This window comes from Dermatophagoides farinae, chromosome 10 (genome assembly GCF_024713945.1).
Source record: "Dermatophagoides farinae isolate YC_2012a chromosome 10, ASM2471394v1, whole genome shotgun sequence".
In the NCBI taxonomy this organism is placed as follows: Eukaryota; Metazoa; Arthropoda; class Arachnida; order Sarcoptiformes; family Pyroglyphidae; genus Dermatophagoides; species Dermatophagoides farinae.
In genome coordinates this window covers 732,669-752,366 of record NC_134686.1, presented here as the reverse complement: position 1 = coordinate 752,366, position 19,698 = coordinate 732,669, and the positions used below count along the sequence as shown (strand labels likewise).

The following is a 19,698-nucleotide window of genomic DNA, read 5'->3' as shown; positions in this document are numbered from 1 at the left end:
CATGATTCATCATTTTTTTTCTGACAAATTAAAACCTTACTTTTGATTACATCACGACCAGCATCGACAGCAAAGGCAATACTAATAAATAATGAAAATATTTCCTCTGTTGATCTTGTACACCATTTCATTAATTTGCTTAGATCAAAAACAGCATAAAGAACAAGAAAAAATGTATTCCATAATCCAACACATGCATACATTGCATGAAAATCCAATTGAAAATCTTCACAGATGTTATAGATTACTAGGGTGAAACAAAAAAAAAATTGTCAATCATATGATGATTTGGTCAGTGAAATAAATACCTTTTATATATAGACAAATAGGCGCCGTTGTCATTATGATCACCAATGGTTGACCACCAAGAAATGCAAATGACAATCCACCAATTGTTTGTCCAATGATCGCTTTTCGAATATCTGATTATATGCGAGAGCAAAAAAAAAAGAAAAATTTGTGAAACAAAAAGACAAAAAAAAATTATTCACATATCACGCATTCATCATGATTAATGAATGGCTGATAATCATTATCTCTATATATGATTCATTAATAAAAAAAACGGAAAATCATTAAAATGACTTGAAATCCGGTTATATTGACTGGATCAAATTCATTAACTTTTTTTTATCGTTAATATTATGGCTTGATTTGACAACAATTTATCATGACACAAGAATATGATGTTGAAAACAAAAGAAAAAAAATTTTTTTTTTTTTTTTTGCAAAGTTGAAATAAAGAATAAGAAGATCAGTCCTTCCCAGTGTTTCTTCACAAAAGTTTGAGAAACACTGGAATTTTATTCCTTATCATTCACTATTGTGTGAACGTGTTGTGAATGAATGATTTGTTTCAAATGAATTATGTGTGTGTGTGTCTGTGTGCGTGTGTGTGTGTGTGTTCAATATTGATCACATCCGTAACAAACAAAATTCGAAGAAATGTAAAATAAGTCAAAGCATTGCAATAACAAAAAAAAAATAATTTCTTATTCGTTATCGTTGGATCAATAATGATGATGATCATCATCATGATGAAATAAAACAAAACAAAAGCGATAGAAAAAAAACAAATGGGTAGAGATAGAAAAAACAAAAAACATACAGGAATAATAATTTGAGAATAATTTTTTTTTTCTGTTTTCACATCATTTCGATCAATATATTATATATATCGGATGATGATTATCGATTTTGAATTCAACTAGATCGAATAAAATGAGGGCGTACAAATAATATTTTTTGGCCTAGATCTTTGGTTTTTTGGTTATCAAGCATCGAAAAGAAAAAAAAATATAATACTAAATGATCCATGATACATGAGAAGAGGACCATTATCTACGTGTGTGTGTGTGTGTGTGTGTGAATTCTGAAATTCTAATGCATCTACGATGAAAAATGAATTCAACTACTGATTATAAATGAAAAAAAAATATGAAAATAAAAAAAATCTCATCATTGAAATTTATATGACAAACAACGAAATAAAAAAAGAAAGAAAAATTAATAGCAAATTTAATTTATTTTGATGAATGAATGAATAAATGCTGGCTTTACCACCATAATTCAGTTATCATTTTCATTTTCAGAATCAGAAAAAAAATAATAATGGCATACCATTATCATTGTTATCACACAAGAACATCAATAAAATTATTATTATAATGGTGCAACAAAAAAAAATTGTAACAAACTTACCACCTAGTTAGTGATTTTTTTTTCGTTGTTGTTGTTGTTTGGTTCCCAGTTTGGTTTTTTTTTCATTTTATTTTTTTTGAAACATGGACAGCAGCATAGCACGGCAGCAATATTATTATTATTATTATTATGAGCCAAAAAGTAACAACAAGGACATGATATAAAAGTCATTTGAATAAATTTCAAATGTTGATGGCAATAATGATGATCCATGATGGGCAATACACACACACACACACACGCGCATATACGAATCAACAACAGCAAAAAAAAATTGAAATGAAATGAAACGAAACGAAACGAAACGAAACGAAACGAAAATAAGATTTCATAAATTGAGTAAGTAAGATTCAAGAATTTTTTTTTCTTCTCGTCGTCATCAACATACCAATTTTTCCCGCCGTGTTATTATTATTAAGGACACCGAAGGCTATTGTCGGTAATATACAGGCAAAATAAAGGAAGAAAATGGTTGATATTGTTTTCTGTATGGTTTTTCTTCCGACCAAACCTAAAATTTTTTTTTGTTGTTGTTGTTGTTGTTGTTGTAAATGGAAAAAAATGAGATAAAAAAACACATTAAATCATATATATATGGTTAATATTTTGTAAATGTTTTTCTTTTTCGTTTTCATTCCAAAATAATCTTTTAATGATGCCACAACAACAACAATATGATGGAATTTGGATATTTGATACTGAATACGAATAAAAAAAAATCAAAACTTTCATGCCAGAAAACCAGACACCCAGCCGAACCAAAAGAAAAGAAAAGAAAACAAAATAATCAAATCGAAATAAACATTCATATATTTATGGCCTTTAGCTGATTTTTTTTGTTTCGTTTTGTTTCGTTATTGGTATTGGTTCTCTTCTTTTTATATATGTCATTACAATCATAATAATCATCATCATCATTATTTGGTCGATTTAATAGTTTCAAATGGTAAAATACTATATATAATTGAACACATGAACAAACATAAATAAATCAAATTATTACCAATTTCTTATTTTGTTGTTACTATATATATCGATAAATATCGTTTGAAGCTAAGCTTATAATTCATATTTAGAGGCCAAATAATAAAAAGAAAAACAAGTAAGCAAACACCCATAATGAAAGGAATTAATACCAAAAAAAAAAATAAATGAATGATGAATCTCGATATATCAGAATAATATAACAAATGACAATAGGAAATAATCAAAATGATTTTTTTTTTGTTTTTTGTTTTGGATTTGTGGCCACCACAATTGGAATGTTAATGGATTGTAAACGAATTGAATATGAACAATCAAAATATGAAACTAATCATCATGAATGGGCAAATATCGTAAATCAAATATAACACTTACCATCAACATAATCACTTAGATAATGTGATGTACGTCGTCTTAGATCATCATATAATCCTTGTGCAAAATGGCATCTTGGTTCCTGTGTGTAGATGTGTGTATTTAGATGGTTATTTTAGGAACAAAAAAAAGAGAGAATAGATTACAGTAAATTTTCAATAAAAAAAAATAAATCCACACATTTACCTCAAATTCAGCTTCCGGTTCATGATTACCCATACGACGTGTTGGATTGCTTTGTTCAGAAGCTAAATCTTGAGCATGTTTGAGCAAAATTCCTTTGAATTCAGCTTCACCATGTACATCTAATAATTTTTGTCGAAAATCAATATCGGCAAATATTGTGGCAAATGTACGTCCAGTTTCCAATGCATTTTTTGTTCCTTTCTATATAATAACAATAAAATAATGATCAGTTGGTTAGTTTGGTTCCATATTTCGTATTTTCATCATCATATAAAAAATGATGATGAAAATGGTGACGACAAACACACGTTTTTAAAATTGGAAAAAGAAGAACAACGAAAAAAATGATGAGAAAAAAAACGAAAAACAAATATTAAAGGAACGTGAATTTTTTATTTTAAAAAACAATTTATCATACGCCCACACTCTCACACTCATACACACACACACACACAAACATAATGAAAACGAAAAATTGACTTGGGAATGAATTTTCAATTTCACTGTCTTTTTTTCACACACACACAATTTCATCGTTTTCAAAAAAAAAAAAAAATTCGATGATCAAAATAAATGAAAAAAAAAATTCCATCAGTTTTATTTACAGAATGTACAGAATACCAAGCACACACACACACACACACACACAATAGAGAAAAAAAACCACAAACACTTATCATTATTGCTTGATGGTTGGCTTGATATGACAATCATCATCATCATCATCATTTTCAATAAATAAAAAAAAAACAAATAAACACTGAAAACAAGACAATGGTGAAGAAAAAAGTGTTGTATGCAAAGATGTGGATTTTTTTTTTTGCTTTTTATAATGAAAATTTTATTGAAAAAAAAATTGGAATGGAATGAAATTCCAATTGGAATCAATTCTTGTGTTTGTGTGTATGTGTGAATCGATTCTTTAAAAGTTTATCAATTATTTATTCACATCATGTGTAAAAGTTGAATGTGATTAATTAGATTAAATTGTTATATCGTTATATGATCAAAACAAACATAGAAAATAATATAATAAAATGATGATTAAAATGCGTTGAAAAAAAAATTTCAAGCTAATTTAGATATATAAATCAACTTTATGAATGATGATCATGATTATAGATTGATGATTTGGGCTCAAACACTTTTTGTTTTTTTTAGATGGCCTACACATAACAACAACAGTGGAAAACAGTTTGTTTCATGTGTTTGATTATTTATTTTTTTTTTTTTTGCTTGTCATAATGTTTTCATCATCATCATCATCAGACAACATTATTTTTTTGTTGGTGGGGGGTGGGTGGGTGGTTTTGTTTTTGTTTGGCTCAATGTGAAGAGAAGAGGAAAAAAAATCGAAGAAGAAAATTCTGTATCCGATCGTGACATAGACACTAGAAATAATGGGGACTTTCATATAATACGTGAATAAGTTGAAATATCATCGTTAATTCTTACCATCCCCTCTCTCCATATCAAACGATGATGATGATGATGACAATCGATAGATTCGCGTTGGTTTGCTTTTGTCTACTATCTTTCGTTTACAGTTTTTTCGATAGTTCTGGAAACATTATGGATTGTAACAACAACAACAACAACAACAACAACGACGACAACAACAACGACAACAACAACAACAACAACAACGACAACAAAAAACATTTTCTTTTGTACATATTTTCGATTTTTTTTTCTTCTTTGGTTCCATCATCATCGTTCTTCTATAGAGTTTTGTTTCAGTCCGCTGTTCATTCTTTGTTTTTTTTTCCATTCTTTGTTTTGTTTCGATACAAATTCAAACGAACGAACAAACGAATGAATGAATGAATGAACGAATGAAACGACAAACGACATCGATCCGTTTTTTTTACTCGAAGAAAAAAAAGAACTAGGACAATTCACATAAAAAAAAATTCGAGTGAACCAAAAGTAACGAAAAAAAAAAAATTCTACACCCAAATAACAACAAACAAAATTAGATCAAAATTTCAACATTTTCTTCACTCTCTATGTCTCTCGTTTGTTGTGAATGTTGATGATGGAAAAAAACAGAGAGAGAGAGAGAGAGAGAGAGAGAGAGAGAGAGAGAGAGAGAGAGAGAGAGAGAGAGAGAGAGAGAGAGAGATAAAGAATCAAAAAGAAAAAAAAGTCAGTAAAGGCTGCATGTTGTGTTTCTTAATGTTGTTTGTTTGTTTGTCGTTTGTTGTTGTTGTTTATTGCAATGAGACAACAACAACAACAACAAAAATCAGATGCACAAAGATCCAATTCGTGGCAATCATTATTATTATCATTGTCTATTGGTTATATTGATGGTTCGGATTTTTTTTTCTCATCTCGTTTAATTCGGTTGTTGTTGCCGATGATGCTGATGATGATGATGATGATGATGTTTTTTTTTTTCATTTCATTTTCTATGGTTATATTGTTCGTGTCTTCCTCTATTTCACACACACACACACACACACACACATTGATTGATTATTTCAAATCAATCGAATGTTTTACAATCACCAAATTTTCGGAACCAGAAGCAATTAAGGACATCCAAAATAACCGTACAAACAAACAATCAATGAACGAAAAAAGATTTTTATTTTATTGAAAAAAAAATAACGAATCTATATAGACCGAAACAATCTCTGAAGAGAGAGAAAAAAAACCTTGAAAAGAAAATTGATCTAAATGTTGTACAACTGTCATGTATCCCACCCTGAAATTTGGGCTGTACACATTTGTTTCGGCCATGTGTATCGTACACCTTTGACTTGGAAAAAAAGAGAAAATTTTCTTGATTAAAAAAAACAACTTGAAATGAACATAAAAATGAATGGACACATCCATATATAGTGGATTATTAATAAATAATAACGTCATATCATTTGGCCACTACCACCACCTAATATTTGGCCATTTGATTTGATTTTGAAATAGAAAAAAAAAAAAAAATTTTGCTTGCGGCTACATCAATTGCAAAATATATATCGATTTGTAGTAAATAATAAAAATTTATATGGATTGAAACCAAAGAAGAAAAAAAACCGTTCTAATAATGATTTTTTTTTTTTTGGCAACACTAAATACATTCAATCCGGAATTGGTAAAAAAAAATGAATGAAATTTTATATAAGCCATGAAACATGTCAAAGACTGAAATATAGAAAGCAAGCAAGAGAGAGAGACAGAAAGAGATATTATTAATCAAATCAAAGAGGCCATTCAAATAACACAGAGCAAAAAAAAATGTGCTTGATCGATTTTTTTTTTGGAATAAATGAATCGATGGATGATTTTTTTTTTTTTTGGCCAAATGAAATAGAAATGAATCTCTTTTCAATCGTTCTGTTTTTTTTTTGTTGGTATACAACAAAATACAAACCAATTTGTAAATGTAAAATACAAAAAAAAAATAACAAAACTTACTTCTTTACTTGGTGTTACGACCAATATGAAAAAACGTACTTCATGTGAATTTCTGCCCATATTTGCTGGATGTTTTAATCTTGCAATGGCTACATGTCGCCTAGCTAATGAAGGCAAACTACACCTACACACACACAATGTATACAAATGTACAATTAATTGGTAGTGGTTGATGATTATCATGATCATGGTGATCATAATGATGATGGTGGTGGTGGTGGTGGTGATAAATATATGAATGTATGATGTGAAGAGACCAAAAAAAAAAAAAAAAATGACAACCACAAAATAAATATATGACCAAAAACGAGAAATGGGAGGGATTAAAGAGAGAAAGAAAAAAAAATTAATTATAATTAATTAATTAGATATAATAAGCGGCTAATGGAGGAACAAAAAAAAAAATTTTTCCATGTTACACACACACACACACACACACACAAAAAATGCAACATCCGGAAGTACATGTACACTGAAACAAAAAACAAAACAAAAACCGTGTGGCTTTTCAAATCAAAAACAAAAAAGACTAGACAATCATGATTACAATTGATGTATTATGCATAAGGCAAATTTGGTGCCCAAAAAAAAAAAAAAAAAAATTTTCACACACACACAAAAAAAATCAAACTCGAAATTGAATTGAATCAAATAATAGAATCGACAATTTCAACAGCAACGAAAATATCAAAAAAAAAAAAACATCAAACACACATGGATATCAATGCTATTAAAAACCGTAAAAAAAAAATTTTCATTGGAAAAAGTCTGAAATGAAACAAAAAAATCTCAGTTCATCTGTCTATTTGTTTTGTTTTCTTTCTCTCTTTCTGTGTTTGTTTGTCTGTGTGTGTGTATTCACACATTATCATATATGGATCATTGTCATCATTATCATTTTGATTCTTGATTCTTTTGGTTTAGATAAACAAAACATAAAAAGAGAATGAGAGAGAGATAAACAGCTTGATACTAACAAACATACATCATTCACATCTAAATAATAATAATAAAAAAAACCGAACAAAACATTCATGAATAACAATGACAATGATCACAATTCTTTTTCTGTGGCATAAAACTAAACAAAACAAACGAAACAAAAAAAAATATTATTCATTCTGATGATTCGACATGTGTACATCAAACGCGAGAGATAGAGAAAAAAAAATCAAAACTTGAATATTGGCTGTTGTTGTTGTTGTATATTGTGAATCTGTAATCATAAAATACAACCATCGTATAAATATATAGAGCTTAGAATTAGTGATGATGAGATTCTTTAGTAGTGACAAACATACAATTAGATTAGTGTAGTGTACAAAACAACAACAACAATAACAAGAGAAAAAAAAATACATGACACGACACACACACATATATATTTGTGAACAATAGAAAATTTGTATGCGGATAAGAATATTCTTAACACACATATATACTGATGACAATGAGCAAAAAAAAAAGCCACAGATAACATCATTGTTTGTTTGTTTGTTTTTATGTTCAAGACAAACAAACAAAAAGAGAGAAAAATTCATTTGAAAGTTATTCAAAATTCAACCAAAAAAAAAAAAAAATTTTTACTTACATTGAACATAGCCATGATTGATCGTAATCGAAACCACCACCATCACTGATATATGTTCCTTGAATTGTACGGGCAAGTAATTGCACTTTAAATGTAAGAAAAAGAGACAGAGAGTGAACAAAATAGATAAAACAGTTAGTTAGTTAGTTAGTTATTCAGTTAATTAATTATTCATTTATTTATTTTGATTTGAATTTTTTTTTTTTTTTTTTTTTTTGAAACGCAATAATCTTGTTTGTCGTTGAAAGTTTTTTTTTCTGTTTGTCAATTTTTTTTTTGCGAAACATTAACTATTATCTATTATTATTATTATTATTCGATATAGGCAGCCATCATTCATTTGCAACTATTCACATTCGAGTATAAAGTTTTTATCATGATGTTTATAAGAAAATTCTTTGAATATTGAAGTATATTGATTGAACACATGCATACATTACAAACAGTGATAGATTGATTGATTTGAAATTGATGTTGAGTATCGGTTTTTCTTTCTTTCTTTCTTTCTTTTTTCTCATCGAAAGTGTGCAGAAAAATAGAGTTTAGTTTAGTACGGTGACGGAGAAAAGAAAAATTGTAAATTGAAACTTTAAAGTATGTGTGTGTGTGTTTGTGTGTGTGTGTGACCCAGAGAAAGGAATGTTGACGACGCATCGTCGTTGTTGTTGTTATTATCCGTATAGTAAACGAAATTTGAAAAAATTCATGAAAAAAATATTGCAAATATTGCAAATTCTTGCAATATTTTTTTTGTTCATACATTATTCTTTTTTTTCAATAATTTTTTTTTTGTTCTCTGTTTGTCAAAATGATTATTGTTTTGTTCATTGGTCTGTTTGTTTGCCAGAAATGACTTGACAACGAGAGCAAAAAAAAGAGAGAAAGAGTTGATGTTCATTATTGTCATTGAAAGAGGAAAAAAACAAATAATGAAAAAAAAAATGTCACCAGAGGAAAAAAAATGCGGACTTGTAAAACGATGAAGAGAAAAAAAAATTCAAATATTTTCGAGAAGAAATGAAAATTCAACAACAGGAACACACAACAGGAACAGAATTAAATTAGATGGGTGACAAACGAAGGAAAAAAAAATTCAATTTTTTTTAACAAAAAAAAAGCATGAAATCCAATGAATCAAGAATCAAGATTACCGTGACGACTACTACTACCCCTACTACTACTATTAAATGAATTCTAACGGAATTCTGTTGCCAATTGTAATAATAAATGAACGACAGACGTCATCAAAATGTGGGAATCATAATTGCATTTTAATATGATTAGTGAAAATCAAAATCAAAATCAAAAAAAAAAAAAAATAAAATAAAATGAAATGAAAAATAAAATTTGTCGTCGTTGTAGTCGTCGTAGTCATTTCCATGATTCGATTCTACATATATATAGATATAGAATCGAATTGAATCATGCAAATGTAAAGAATCGATAAAATGGAAAATGAAAAAAAACTCTATCTTACTTTTGGTGTTTTTTTTCCCCACCCTTTTTCACAACATTATTATATTGCATTTGATTCACAAAATTGTATCGAATGAAATGAGAAAAAAAAAACAACAGCATCCTAAATTAGTATTTTATTTTGTCATGAGAAAAAAGACGAAAAAAAAATCCAGAATAAAGGATGAACAATATTAGCATCAAATCCAGCAGGAATTTTCTCTTTTTTTTCTTGATGAAAAAAAAAACGAAATGAAACATTTCATTGGATACCGGCCATAATGTAATGTAAATGTTGTTCTGCACACACACACACACATTGACTATTTGTATCCAAATAAATATTACATGGAACAGGGAATAAAAAAAAATATTTTTATTCCTGAAATTGAATATAAATACACTACTCACTAACAACCAAAAAAAAAGGAAACGAATATAAAATGAATGATGAATGAATCAATCAAATTCTTGGCTGAATAATAATAATACAGATAATAAAGATAAAAAGGCTGTGCAAAAAAAACTGAACAAAAAAGAAAAGAAAACGTGATGTTGATAGATATATTTTGGATATTGGGTGTTTTTCTGGGCGTGTGTGTGTGTGTGCATCTTGCACTATGTGATAATAATATTGAAAATATTGATGCGGTTATTCTTTTATTTTCTTGGTTATCCACCATTTCAATCGGATCAAACATTTATTCATTCAAATTGAATTGAATTGAATTGCAAGAAAAAAAAATTCTAGTTTTTTTTTCTTTTCCAATTTTTTCAAAAATTTTTTTTTTTGTCATTGCATCAATGTGATGAATTTATTCATACATAAAATTCGGTATTTGGTGAATGAAAAAAAAAATAAAATAAAACGATTTTCAACGCAATGACAATGTGTAAGAAAAAGAAAAAGAATCCAAAACATGGATGACATGGACAATCATATGATTTGACAAATCGAAAATTGAATTTGATCATTGGGGTGTGTGTGTGTGTGTGAAAGCATTTCAAAAAAATGGAAAAAAAATTCAATTTAAATTTATCAATTTGTTGAAAACACACACATACACATATGAATTACAATTTTGAATAATTGAATGTTTTCTCTATGATTGATTTTCCATTGATTTATTCGCTACATGTGCTTGTTTTTTGATTGTAATAAAGTGGTCATTATGTGTGATACTAATGTTTGTTCGGTGCAACGAAAAAAGACAAACACAGAATCCAACGTAATATTCTGTTATGGTCACATGAATTGTTTGTTTTAGTGTACAGGAAAAAAAAGTTGATTATCATCATCATCATCATCAGAGACCACATAATTATCAGACATTTTAAGCATCATTATCATTGATTGGAAATGAATTGATAATCAATAAATAATCATCATCAACTCACAAGGAGATAATAATTATTGATGATTATTGACCATTGATTATTAGTATATTGATATTCGTCTTCAAATCTTAATGCATTGAAAACACGCAATAATGTTTTTGTTTTTGTAATATAATCGAAATTGTTTTGTTTGTTTAATTTTTTTTATGAGTGAAAAAAATAGATAAATTCATCACTTACATTCACCAGAATCGTGTGTGAACAATGCTGTTTTTGCTTCTTTAAGTGTTGTCAATGGTTCACGGCCATCGATAACCTTGTTTTTTTTTGGGGTGGGGAAAAAAATGAAAAGTTTTAGAGAATTTTAAATTGAACTTTTTTTCTTTTTTAATTTTCACTATAATTTAACTCACCTTTCGTAACATACGATCAACAATTCCTTCTAATGATGTTTCTGTTATATCCAATAATAATACTGCTTGTTGTAAAAATTGATCAACATCCATTGAAGCTCGTACTTCGGCACCAAAATCTTTCATTGGAAGTCGCTGAAATGAAGAACACATTAATATTATCTCTTGTGTTCGTGAACGAGAATCACGACGACTACATTGTCCATAATAATTATGACCAAAAATGGTCGTACTTAGTGAAGAAACATTATCACTACCGGTATATAATACACCGGATAAATTTATTAAGGCCTGACTAGCACGTCTAATGGGACCGGTAACTTTTTGATCCCAGGATTTTCTACGTCTTGCTGCTGATGGATTTAATGATAATGTTGTCTGTTGTTGTTGTTGTTGTTGTCGACTAGTATCAGGTATACTACTAACAGTAGCAATATCAGTTGTCATCTGAGTACTAGTGACAGAGGCACGTCTACGACCAACATCAATGGTCACCTTTGATGATTGTTGTTGTTGTTGTTGTAAATTCAATGGATTTAGTTCATGTTGATAATGATATTCTTCGGGCGAATTTGCCGGATGTATTAGAATGGATGGTGGTTGCTGTCTTTGTGGTGTAAATTGTTGTCCACCACTACTGCCAATCATAGTGGCCGTTACATTTTCAATCGATGTATGTCTTGTTTTTGTTATTTTTGTTGTCGATATAAATGGTTTCCGTTTCATTTTGGCAGTGTTTAATAATTTAGATTTTATTGATTTTGTTGTTGTTTGTTTTAAATTTTTCTCCAAATTTGTCTTTGCCGTTGTCGTCGTTGTCGTCGTCGTCGTTGATGGTGTTTGAGCAACAATATCATCATTATTACCATCATTATCTTCATCCAATGGTTGTTTTATAAAAGTCAATTCTTCATCTTTGGTCATTGTTAATGATAATGACGACAACGACAATGATGATGATGATGATAATGATAATGATTGTGGTTTTGATTGTTCTTCTTCTTTTTTTTTGTTTTTGATCATCATCAATGTTTCCATCATTTGATGTGGATGAAACAATTTTATTTTCATTATTTTCTTCCATTATTATTCTGGTTATTCTTGAATTTTGGTTTTTTTTCTCGTTCAAATAATATCAGAATTAAGTGAAAAAAAGTCGTATCGACATTTGTTTTAAAAGAAACAAAAACTTTTTTTCTCTTGATTCAATCGTCGATATTGATGGTGGTGATTTGATAATAATTTAATCACAGATTATTTCAAAAAAAAAAAAAAAAAAAACAAACAAACAAACAAATACATCACAACAATGATGATTGAAGAATTTATAATTAAATAAAGGATGGAAATGAATTTGAAACCTAATTTTTTTTTATAGTTATATCATTGAAAAACAATATAACATTAACAGTAATAATAACAACGTCGATAAACAATGATTATGATGATAATAATGATGATGATGATGACGATGACGATGATGATGATGTTGATGTTGATGATGATGAATAAGATTCTTCAATGAAAACATGATGATTTGTGATGGACGGATAGACATAGATGTGTTATAATAATGTCGAAGAATAAAGAATATAAAAGACAACAACAACAACAACAACAAGAAAAAAACAATGGATGGATAGTCGGTCGGTCGGTCGGTTGGTTGGTTGGTTGGTTGGTTGGTTGAAAATTTATTAAGTTGAAAATGTAGATGGCTTATAAATGGATGGATGGATGGATGATTCAATGTAATTATTGTTTAGGTTTACTTGAATCTTTGGTTAATGTGTGTGTGTTCATATACATCATCATCATCATCATCATCATCATCAGATGATTTTGTTTTGTTTTCAGTAGTAACGACAACAACAACAACAACAACAAACCAAGAATCAAATCATTATATAAAGTAGTAATATATGTCTGATGTGTGTAATGTGTTGTAGTGTGCAATGTCTGTGTGTGTGTGTTTTTTGTTTTTTGTTTTTTGTTTTTTTTTTTTGGTGAATCACACACACAAACACACACACTGTTAGATCATTCTTGATTCCAGAAATGGAAATGTACAAAATGAAATAATGTATAGTAATGGAACAATCAACTAAAAAAAAAAAAAAATTTTTCTTTCGTTTGGTGGAAAAAAAAGAAAGAAAAAAAATAAACGAATTTTTTTTCCTTTCTTTTCTTTTATTCTGCTATTGACCAAGTTGATTTCTATTCGAATTCTATACTAATACTGCTGCTGTGTGTATAACCAGACAGTTGAGATAGTGTGGATAAGAAGAAAAAAAAATTGATGCAAAAAAAACGGTTTTTTTTCGTAGATGCGCATTGAATACAGTTGCGGGTGTGTGTATGTGTGTTTGTGACTGTGTATATACACAGGGTATTGGTATGAATCGCTGACAAAAAAAAAACGACAACCTCGACCACGACGACGTACGATTTGATCTTTACTGAATAAAAATGAAAAAAAAACCTCCACCACCACCATCATCATCAACATTATTGAACGAAATGTGAAAGATGTCGAGAACAAACGGACCGATTTCTATTTTTTTTTCTTCTTTTTTTTTGATTCTTGTTGGATCTTGTTTTTTTTCCTATTTCATTATACTTATTTTCATTCACAGAAATAAAAATCTGTAGTATAATTATGGTGATGGCGGTGGTGGTGGTGGTGGTCTCGAATAAGTTGATTCTTTAGATTCTTGATGATGTTGTTGTTGATGTCTTTGGTTATGATGATGATGATGATGATGATGATGATGTTGGCCTATTGACATTATAAGTCCCTTATAATATTTTTTTTCCTTTTCTTCTGTTTTCCATAATCTTTTTTTGTTTGTTTGTTTGTTTGTCTGTTTCCGTGTTTCGGCTTCATTCATTCATTCATTCATTCAGTTTGGTGCAAATACAAGTAGTAGTAGAAGTTTTTTTTTGTTCATTGATCCAATAATAATTTGTTTATTTCAATAACAACTTTTTTTTCTGCGTGTGTGTTGAAAAAGAAAACCATCATCATCATCATCATCATCATTCAGTAAGTCAGTCAGTCAGCCAGTTCAGCAAGTCAATATCATTATGGTTTTGTCGTATCGATACCATCTATCGATAGCTCTCCAAAGGTCTGGCTAGAACAAATTTTCATATGTTTTTTTTCCATTTATCAAATAAAAATAAAGACAATAAAGTTGATGATGAACGATAGAGAGAGAGAAACCAGAAAAATAAATGTTATATATCATATAATGCCGGCTACAAACAAATCGATGACAATGTTGTCGCTGTTGTTGTTGATGATGATGATGAAAACAATAAAACTTTTTTCTCAATATTCTTATCATCACATTCTCTTTTATATTGAATTCCCAATTGGATTCGGCAAATAACAACAACGATAACAATAACAATAACAACAACAACAACAACAATGAAAACATTGACATTAAAATGATATGAAAGGAAAAAAAATCATCTACCATTGAATATCATACAATATATATATAGTTGTATATGATGAGAAATCATCATTCACATATAAAACACAACAAACCAATCCACCCACACACACACACACACACACACATACACACAATATTGGAATGATGATGCTTTTTTTTGCCAAACAAATCGTTTTTTTTTCACCCATTGATTCATCCATTCATTCATTCATTCCGATTATTCAGTTATATAGAATAATGTAAAACTTTACTTCTATGTATCACCATAAGCAAAAAAAAAAAAAAAATGATGATGATGATGACTTATATAATAACCAAACAAACAAATAAATAAACAAAACAAAAAAAAATATTGAATGAATGACTAATTTCAAATATATAATAGTATGATGTATGTTGTTTTTTTTGTTCGTTGGTCAATACTGACCATCAAAAGGAATAATAAAATATATATATATATATATAAGCCAATGGCTACAGCCGATTGAATCGATCGATCAATAATTGAGGTCATTCTCATCATCATTGGAAATTTTTTCTTTTTTTAGGGTCGGTGGGTGGGTGGTTGGATGGTTAGATATATTCAATAAATTAAGTTTCAAGTATAACATCGATGTTTGTGTTTGTGTGTGTATGTGTGTGTGTGGCGGGTATTTAATAAAATAAAATAAAATAAAAAACAACATTAGTTATGGAACAAATCACAAACAACAATCGATGAGAAAATAAGTCAAAATCTCCATCTTTATTGTGTTTAAAATCGATTCAATTTATATATATTAAGATAAATGTTTTTGCTTGATCATGATGAGAGATTGATAAAAAAAACGAAACAACGAAACGAAGAAAAATTGGCAAATATTTTTTTTTTGCGGATTTTGTAAAGATTTCTCACACTCATTTTGATCGTTGTCGTAGCAGTAGCAGTTTAGTAGTCGTAGTAGTCGACGGCAACGGAAACATAAACACAAAAGGAAACAGCAAAAAAAAAAGTTACCCAAATGTTATGTTATACTATGGGTTGAAGAATCAAATAACCATGAGAGAGAGAATAGAAAAAGTTCGTCATCAAAAACCAAAAGAAAAAAAAGAGGTATGAGAAATTGATGTTTGCAACATCAGCGAATCTTTTTCTTAGTTTTTTTTCCCATTCATCCAGAATTCAATTTCCATTCATTACGTTTGAATTCATTCATTCATTCATTCAATTCATCAATTTCTGTGCTGTGTTGTTCAAAAACGTTGACTTTTTTTTCTTTTTCACTACTATTTTGATTGGTTTATATATTAAATTGATGATACTTTTCTCTCTCTCGCTCTCTGATTTTTTCTTGTTTTTGTTGTTTTCACATTCTTTTTCCCCAAAAACTAAATTGTTCCATTGCTTTAAATGGAATATATTTGACTGATGATTGCTAGGATTGATTCATTCGTTGTGATGAAATGAATTGATTCATTTCGATTTTCGATTTCGTAGCACACAGGTTTTTCCTCATATTTTTTTTTGTTTCTTGTGTATCAAATAATTTGATTGTTTTTTTTCATCAACAACAACAACAAAAAAATATATTTGACCTATAAATCTATCTATTGGAATAAAATTACCAAAATTCATCCACCTCTTTGTTTTGTCATTTTACGATAAATACCTTATATCAAAAAAAAAAAAAAAAATGTCAACAAGAATCAATGTCATCAGATAATATGATTTACATTGACAGGCGTAAAGAGATAAAGAAAGAGATCAGAAATCATTTATTTGTTTGATAAATTCATCACATCAAATAAATATTAGAAAATCATTGAGAAAAATTATTTGAAATGTCATTTCTTTGGTTTTTTTCTTTTTTACATTTCTCAACATTTTTTTTTCTTATTATGGATTACTGCATCATAATCATCATCATCATCAAATAAATGTGTGTGGTCTACAGCCATATGTTCAATGTTTTCATTGGTTTTGATTGGAAAAAATTTTAAATTTTGAATTCATTCCATCAAAAAAAAAAAAAAAAAAAATGGAAAAATATAATCATGGCATGTGGTTGTAGAGAGTAGCAAACAACCAGCATTAAAATAAAAATTAAAATCGATACAACAACAACAACGGGGAAAAAAATACTGAATAAATGTGATATGTCGGAAATTCTTCAATCTTTTCACACACACACACACTGGTGACAATTCTAAATTCGATTCTAGAAATAAAAAAGAATTTTTTTTCTTTTCATTTCATTTTGTTTTGTTTTTGTTTTTGTTTTCTGTTCTTCAACATTATTATTATCATTTTCAAAAGTGTATATTAACGGAACTACAGAACCAAAAAAAGAAAAGAAAATTCTTTTTTTCATCCATGACAGATGATGCGTCACAGAATAGGAAAAAAAACCTCACAGAATTGATTTCAACTGACGCGCCATCTTGGATCAAATGTTGTCAATTTTCTTTTTGTTTTGTTTTGTACTTGAGTTTTTTTTTCTCACTATCGATAATCGATTTTTTTTCTCACCGTTGTTATCAGATAGATTGAGTTTGAGTTTTGATTCATTTTGTTTTACAATGACACTAAAAGAGAATTGCGTTTCGAAATTTTGAATGTTGCAAGATTGAAGAAAAAACAAACCGATAATAAACATCAAGTGTGTCCAGGGCATTTATAGATTTGTAAATGTTGAGAAAAAAAACATACACAGAGAATGACTTTTTTTCCACAGAATAATGTCACATGATGATGAATCTGTGAAATGGATATAAAAATAGATTGAATTTTTGTTTTTTTTTTTGTTTTGTTTTGTTTGTTTATGTACGGCTCAATAGACAATTATACAACAAATCAACATTTGAATTTTGGGTTCATTTTATGTTTTTGGTTTTGGTTATTTTTTTTTTTTTTTTGCAATTCAGAATTTTCTACAATGATGTTGATCAGATAATAATAATAATAATATATGTCACAAATAATTGAATGAGACATTTTGCAGCCATTGTGATTCTCATTCAATGAGAGAAAGAGAGAGAGATATACATAAATAAATCATGAGAATGATTGGATATTTTTTTGTCGTCGTTGTTGTTTTGTTTTGTTTTGTTTTCAAATGAATGAATGAATGAAAAAAAAATGAAAAAGGAAGTGGAAAAGGAAATGAAATTTTTTTTGTTGTTGTTTTTTTTGTCTTGTTTTGTCTTGTTTCATCAAATATTCAAATATAAATTTAAGAAAAATAGACATACCTCAAGCTTGGCATACATTAGCGTGACTTCATCGCCATCATCTGGATGGTGGTGGAAAAAAAAAGGAAAAAAAGAAAGAATAAAAGATTGAATAAAATAAAAGAATTTTGTTCTCATATTTTAAATGTATATGAAAAAAAAATGATGAGCATGATAGAATGGAAATTCATTTGATAAACCAAAAAAAAAAAAAAAAATGACAATTTCAAGAAAAGAGAACCAAAAAAATGTCAAATTTTTGGATTTTTTTTTTTTTTTTTTTTTTGGTTTCATGAATTTGTAATTTATTTTTTTGTTGATATGTTCCACCCATACACAAAGAGAATTCGGACTGAATCTGTATTATATTCGTTCTGTGTTTGTTTATGAAATGAAAAAAAAAATTCTCATAATAATCACTGATTACAGATAAAAGATGGCGCTCAAATTGTGGTGAAAATTTATTTTTTAATCTGAAACAAAAACTTCATCCATTTTCTTTTCATTGTTTTGTCTAAAACAAAACAAAAAAAAAAAAAAAATCTAATTCCACAAAATTAATGGATACACAAATTGAATGGAATATATGTATATATTCATCATAAATATAAAACTAAAATTTTCACATTTGCATGCATATGATTGCTGAAAAAATGGTCTATTTTTCATTTTTTCCATTTTTTTTATTCTAAATTCTAAATTTTAAACGATAAAGAACCAAAAAAAAAAAAACAAAAAAAATTCTCATGGAATAAAAATGGCAATAATAATCATTTATCCACATGGAAAGTGATTATGACACTCACACACTTACACAATTCAATTGAAAAACAACAAATTTATGATTGCTGCAAGTGAAAATTGAATTTCATTTTTTTTTTTTGTCACTTACACACACACACACACTCGTATCTATTTAACAAAATTGTGTGTTTGTGGTTGACATGATGATAATGTCCACAACAACAACAACAACAACAACGAATAACAATCTATTTATTTATCTCTGTTTTTTATCTTTTGGAAAACCATTAAAAGCAAAGGTGTCATATGTATGTACAAAAAACGGTAGCCTGTCAAGACAAAAACAATGTATCTTTATCTTATTATTATTAGACAGGTTTATTTTCTGTATCTGTAAATCCAATTACATGGATTTCAAACAAGAACAAAAAAACACGGTGAACGAAAAAAAAAAATTTTTTCAAGCATCACATAAATGATGATGGCCTTTTTGTTTATTTTCTCAAATGAATATAAAGTGAATGATGATCATTTATTTTCAGTGGGGGGCGGGGAACCAAAAAAAAAAAAATTTTCATTTTTTACCATTTTTAAAGTCGCTATAATGCATTTTATTTACATTTTCATCAATATAACCTGATACGTGATAAGTTTTTTAAAAAGAGACAAAACAAAAAAAATTCATTCTCCAATCATCAATGATGACCATCATCATCAATGGTCATCATCTAACCACCACAACCACAACCACACACACACACACAGACACACTTTATCACATAATAAACATTTCCTACTGGAATATCAAATTTTT

The 19,698-nt window shown here is 28.3% G+C and overlaps 1 protein-coding gene across 3 annotated transcripts in view; it reads right to left on the bottom strand.

The window, feature by feature from the left end:
* Window positions 1-19,698, bottom strand: part of LOC124490863 (solute carrier family 4 member 11-like) — a 33,760-nt gene that overhangs the window by 3,344 nt on the left and 10,718 nt on the right. The window contains exons 3-12 of one of the 3 annotated variants that reach the window (XM_075734877.1): window positions 18,162-18,202; window positions 11,467-11,601; window positions 11,294-11,369; window positions 8,261-8,345; window positions 6,670-6,793; window positions 3,247-3,447; window positions 3,061-3,142; window positions 2,090-2,212; window positions 309-422; window positions 41-247 (exon numbers count right to left, since the gene is read on the bottom strand). In XM_075734877.1, the coding sequence (XP_075590992.1) occupies window positions 41-247; window positions 309-422; window positions 2,090-2,212; window positions 3,061-3,142; window positions 3,247-3,447; window positions 6,670-6,793; window positions 8,261-8,345; window positions 11,294-11,369; window positions 11,467-11,601; window positions 18,162-18,202 (1,188 nt within the window). Of the gene's footprint in view, window positions 1-40; window positions 248-308; window positions 424-2,087; window positions 2,213-3,060; window positions 3,143-3,246; window positions 3,448-6,669; window positions 6,794-8,260; window positions 8,346-11,293; window positions 11,370-11,466; window positions 12,731-18,161; window positions 18,203-19,698 lie in introns of those variants that run through there. The other 2 variants (XM_075734878.1, XM_075734876.1) reach the window with 2 other exon arrangements.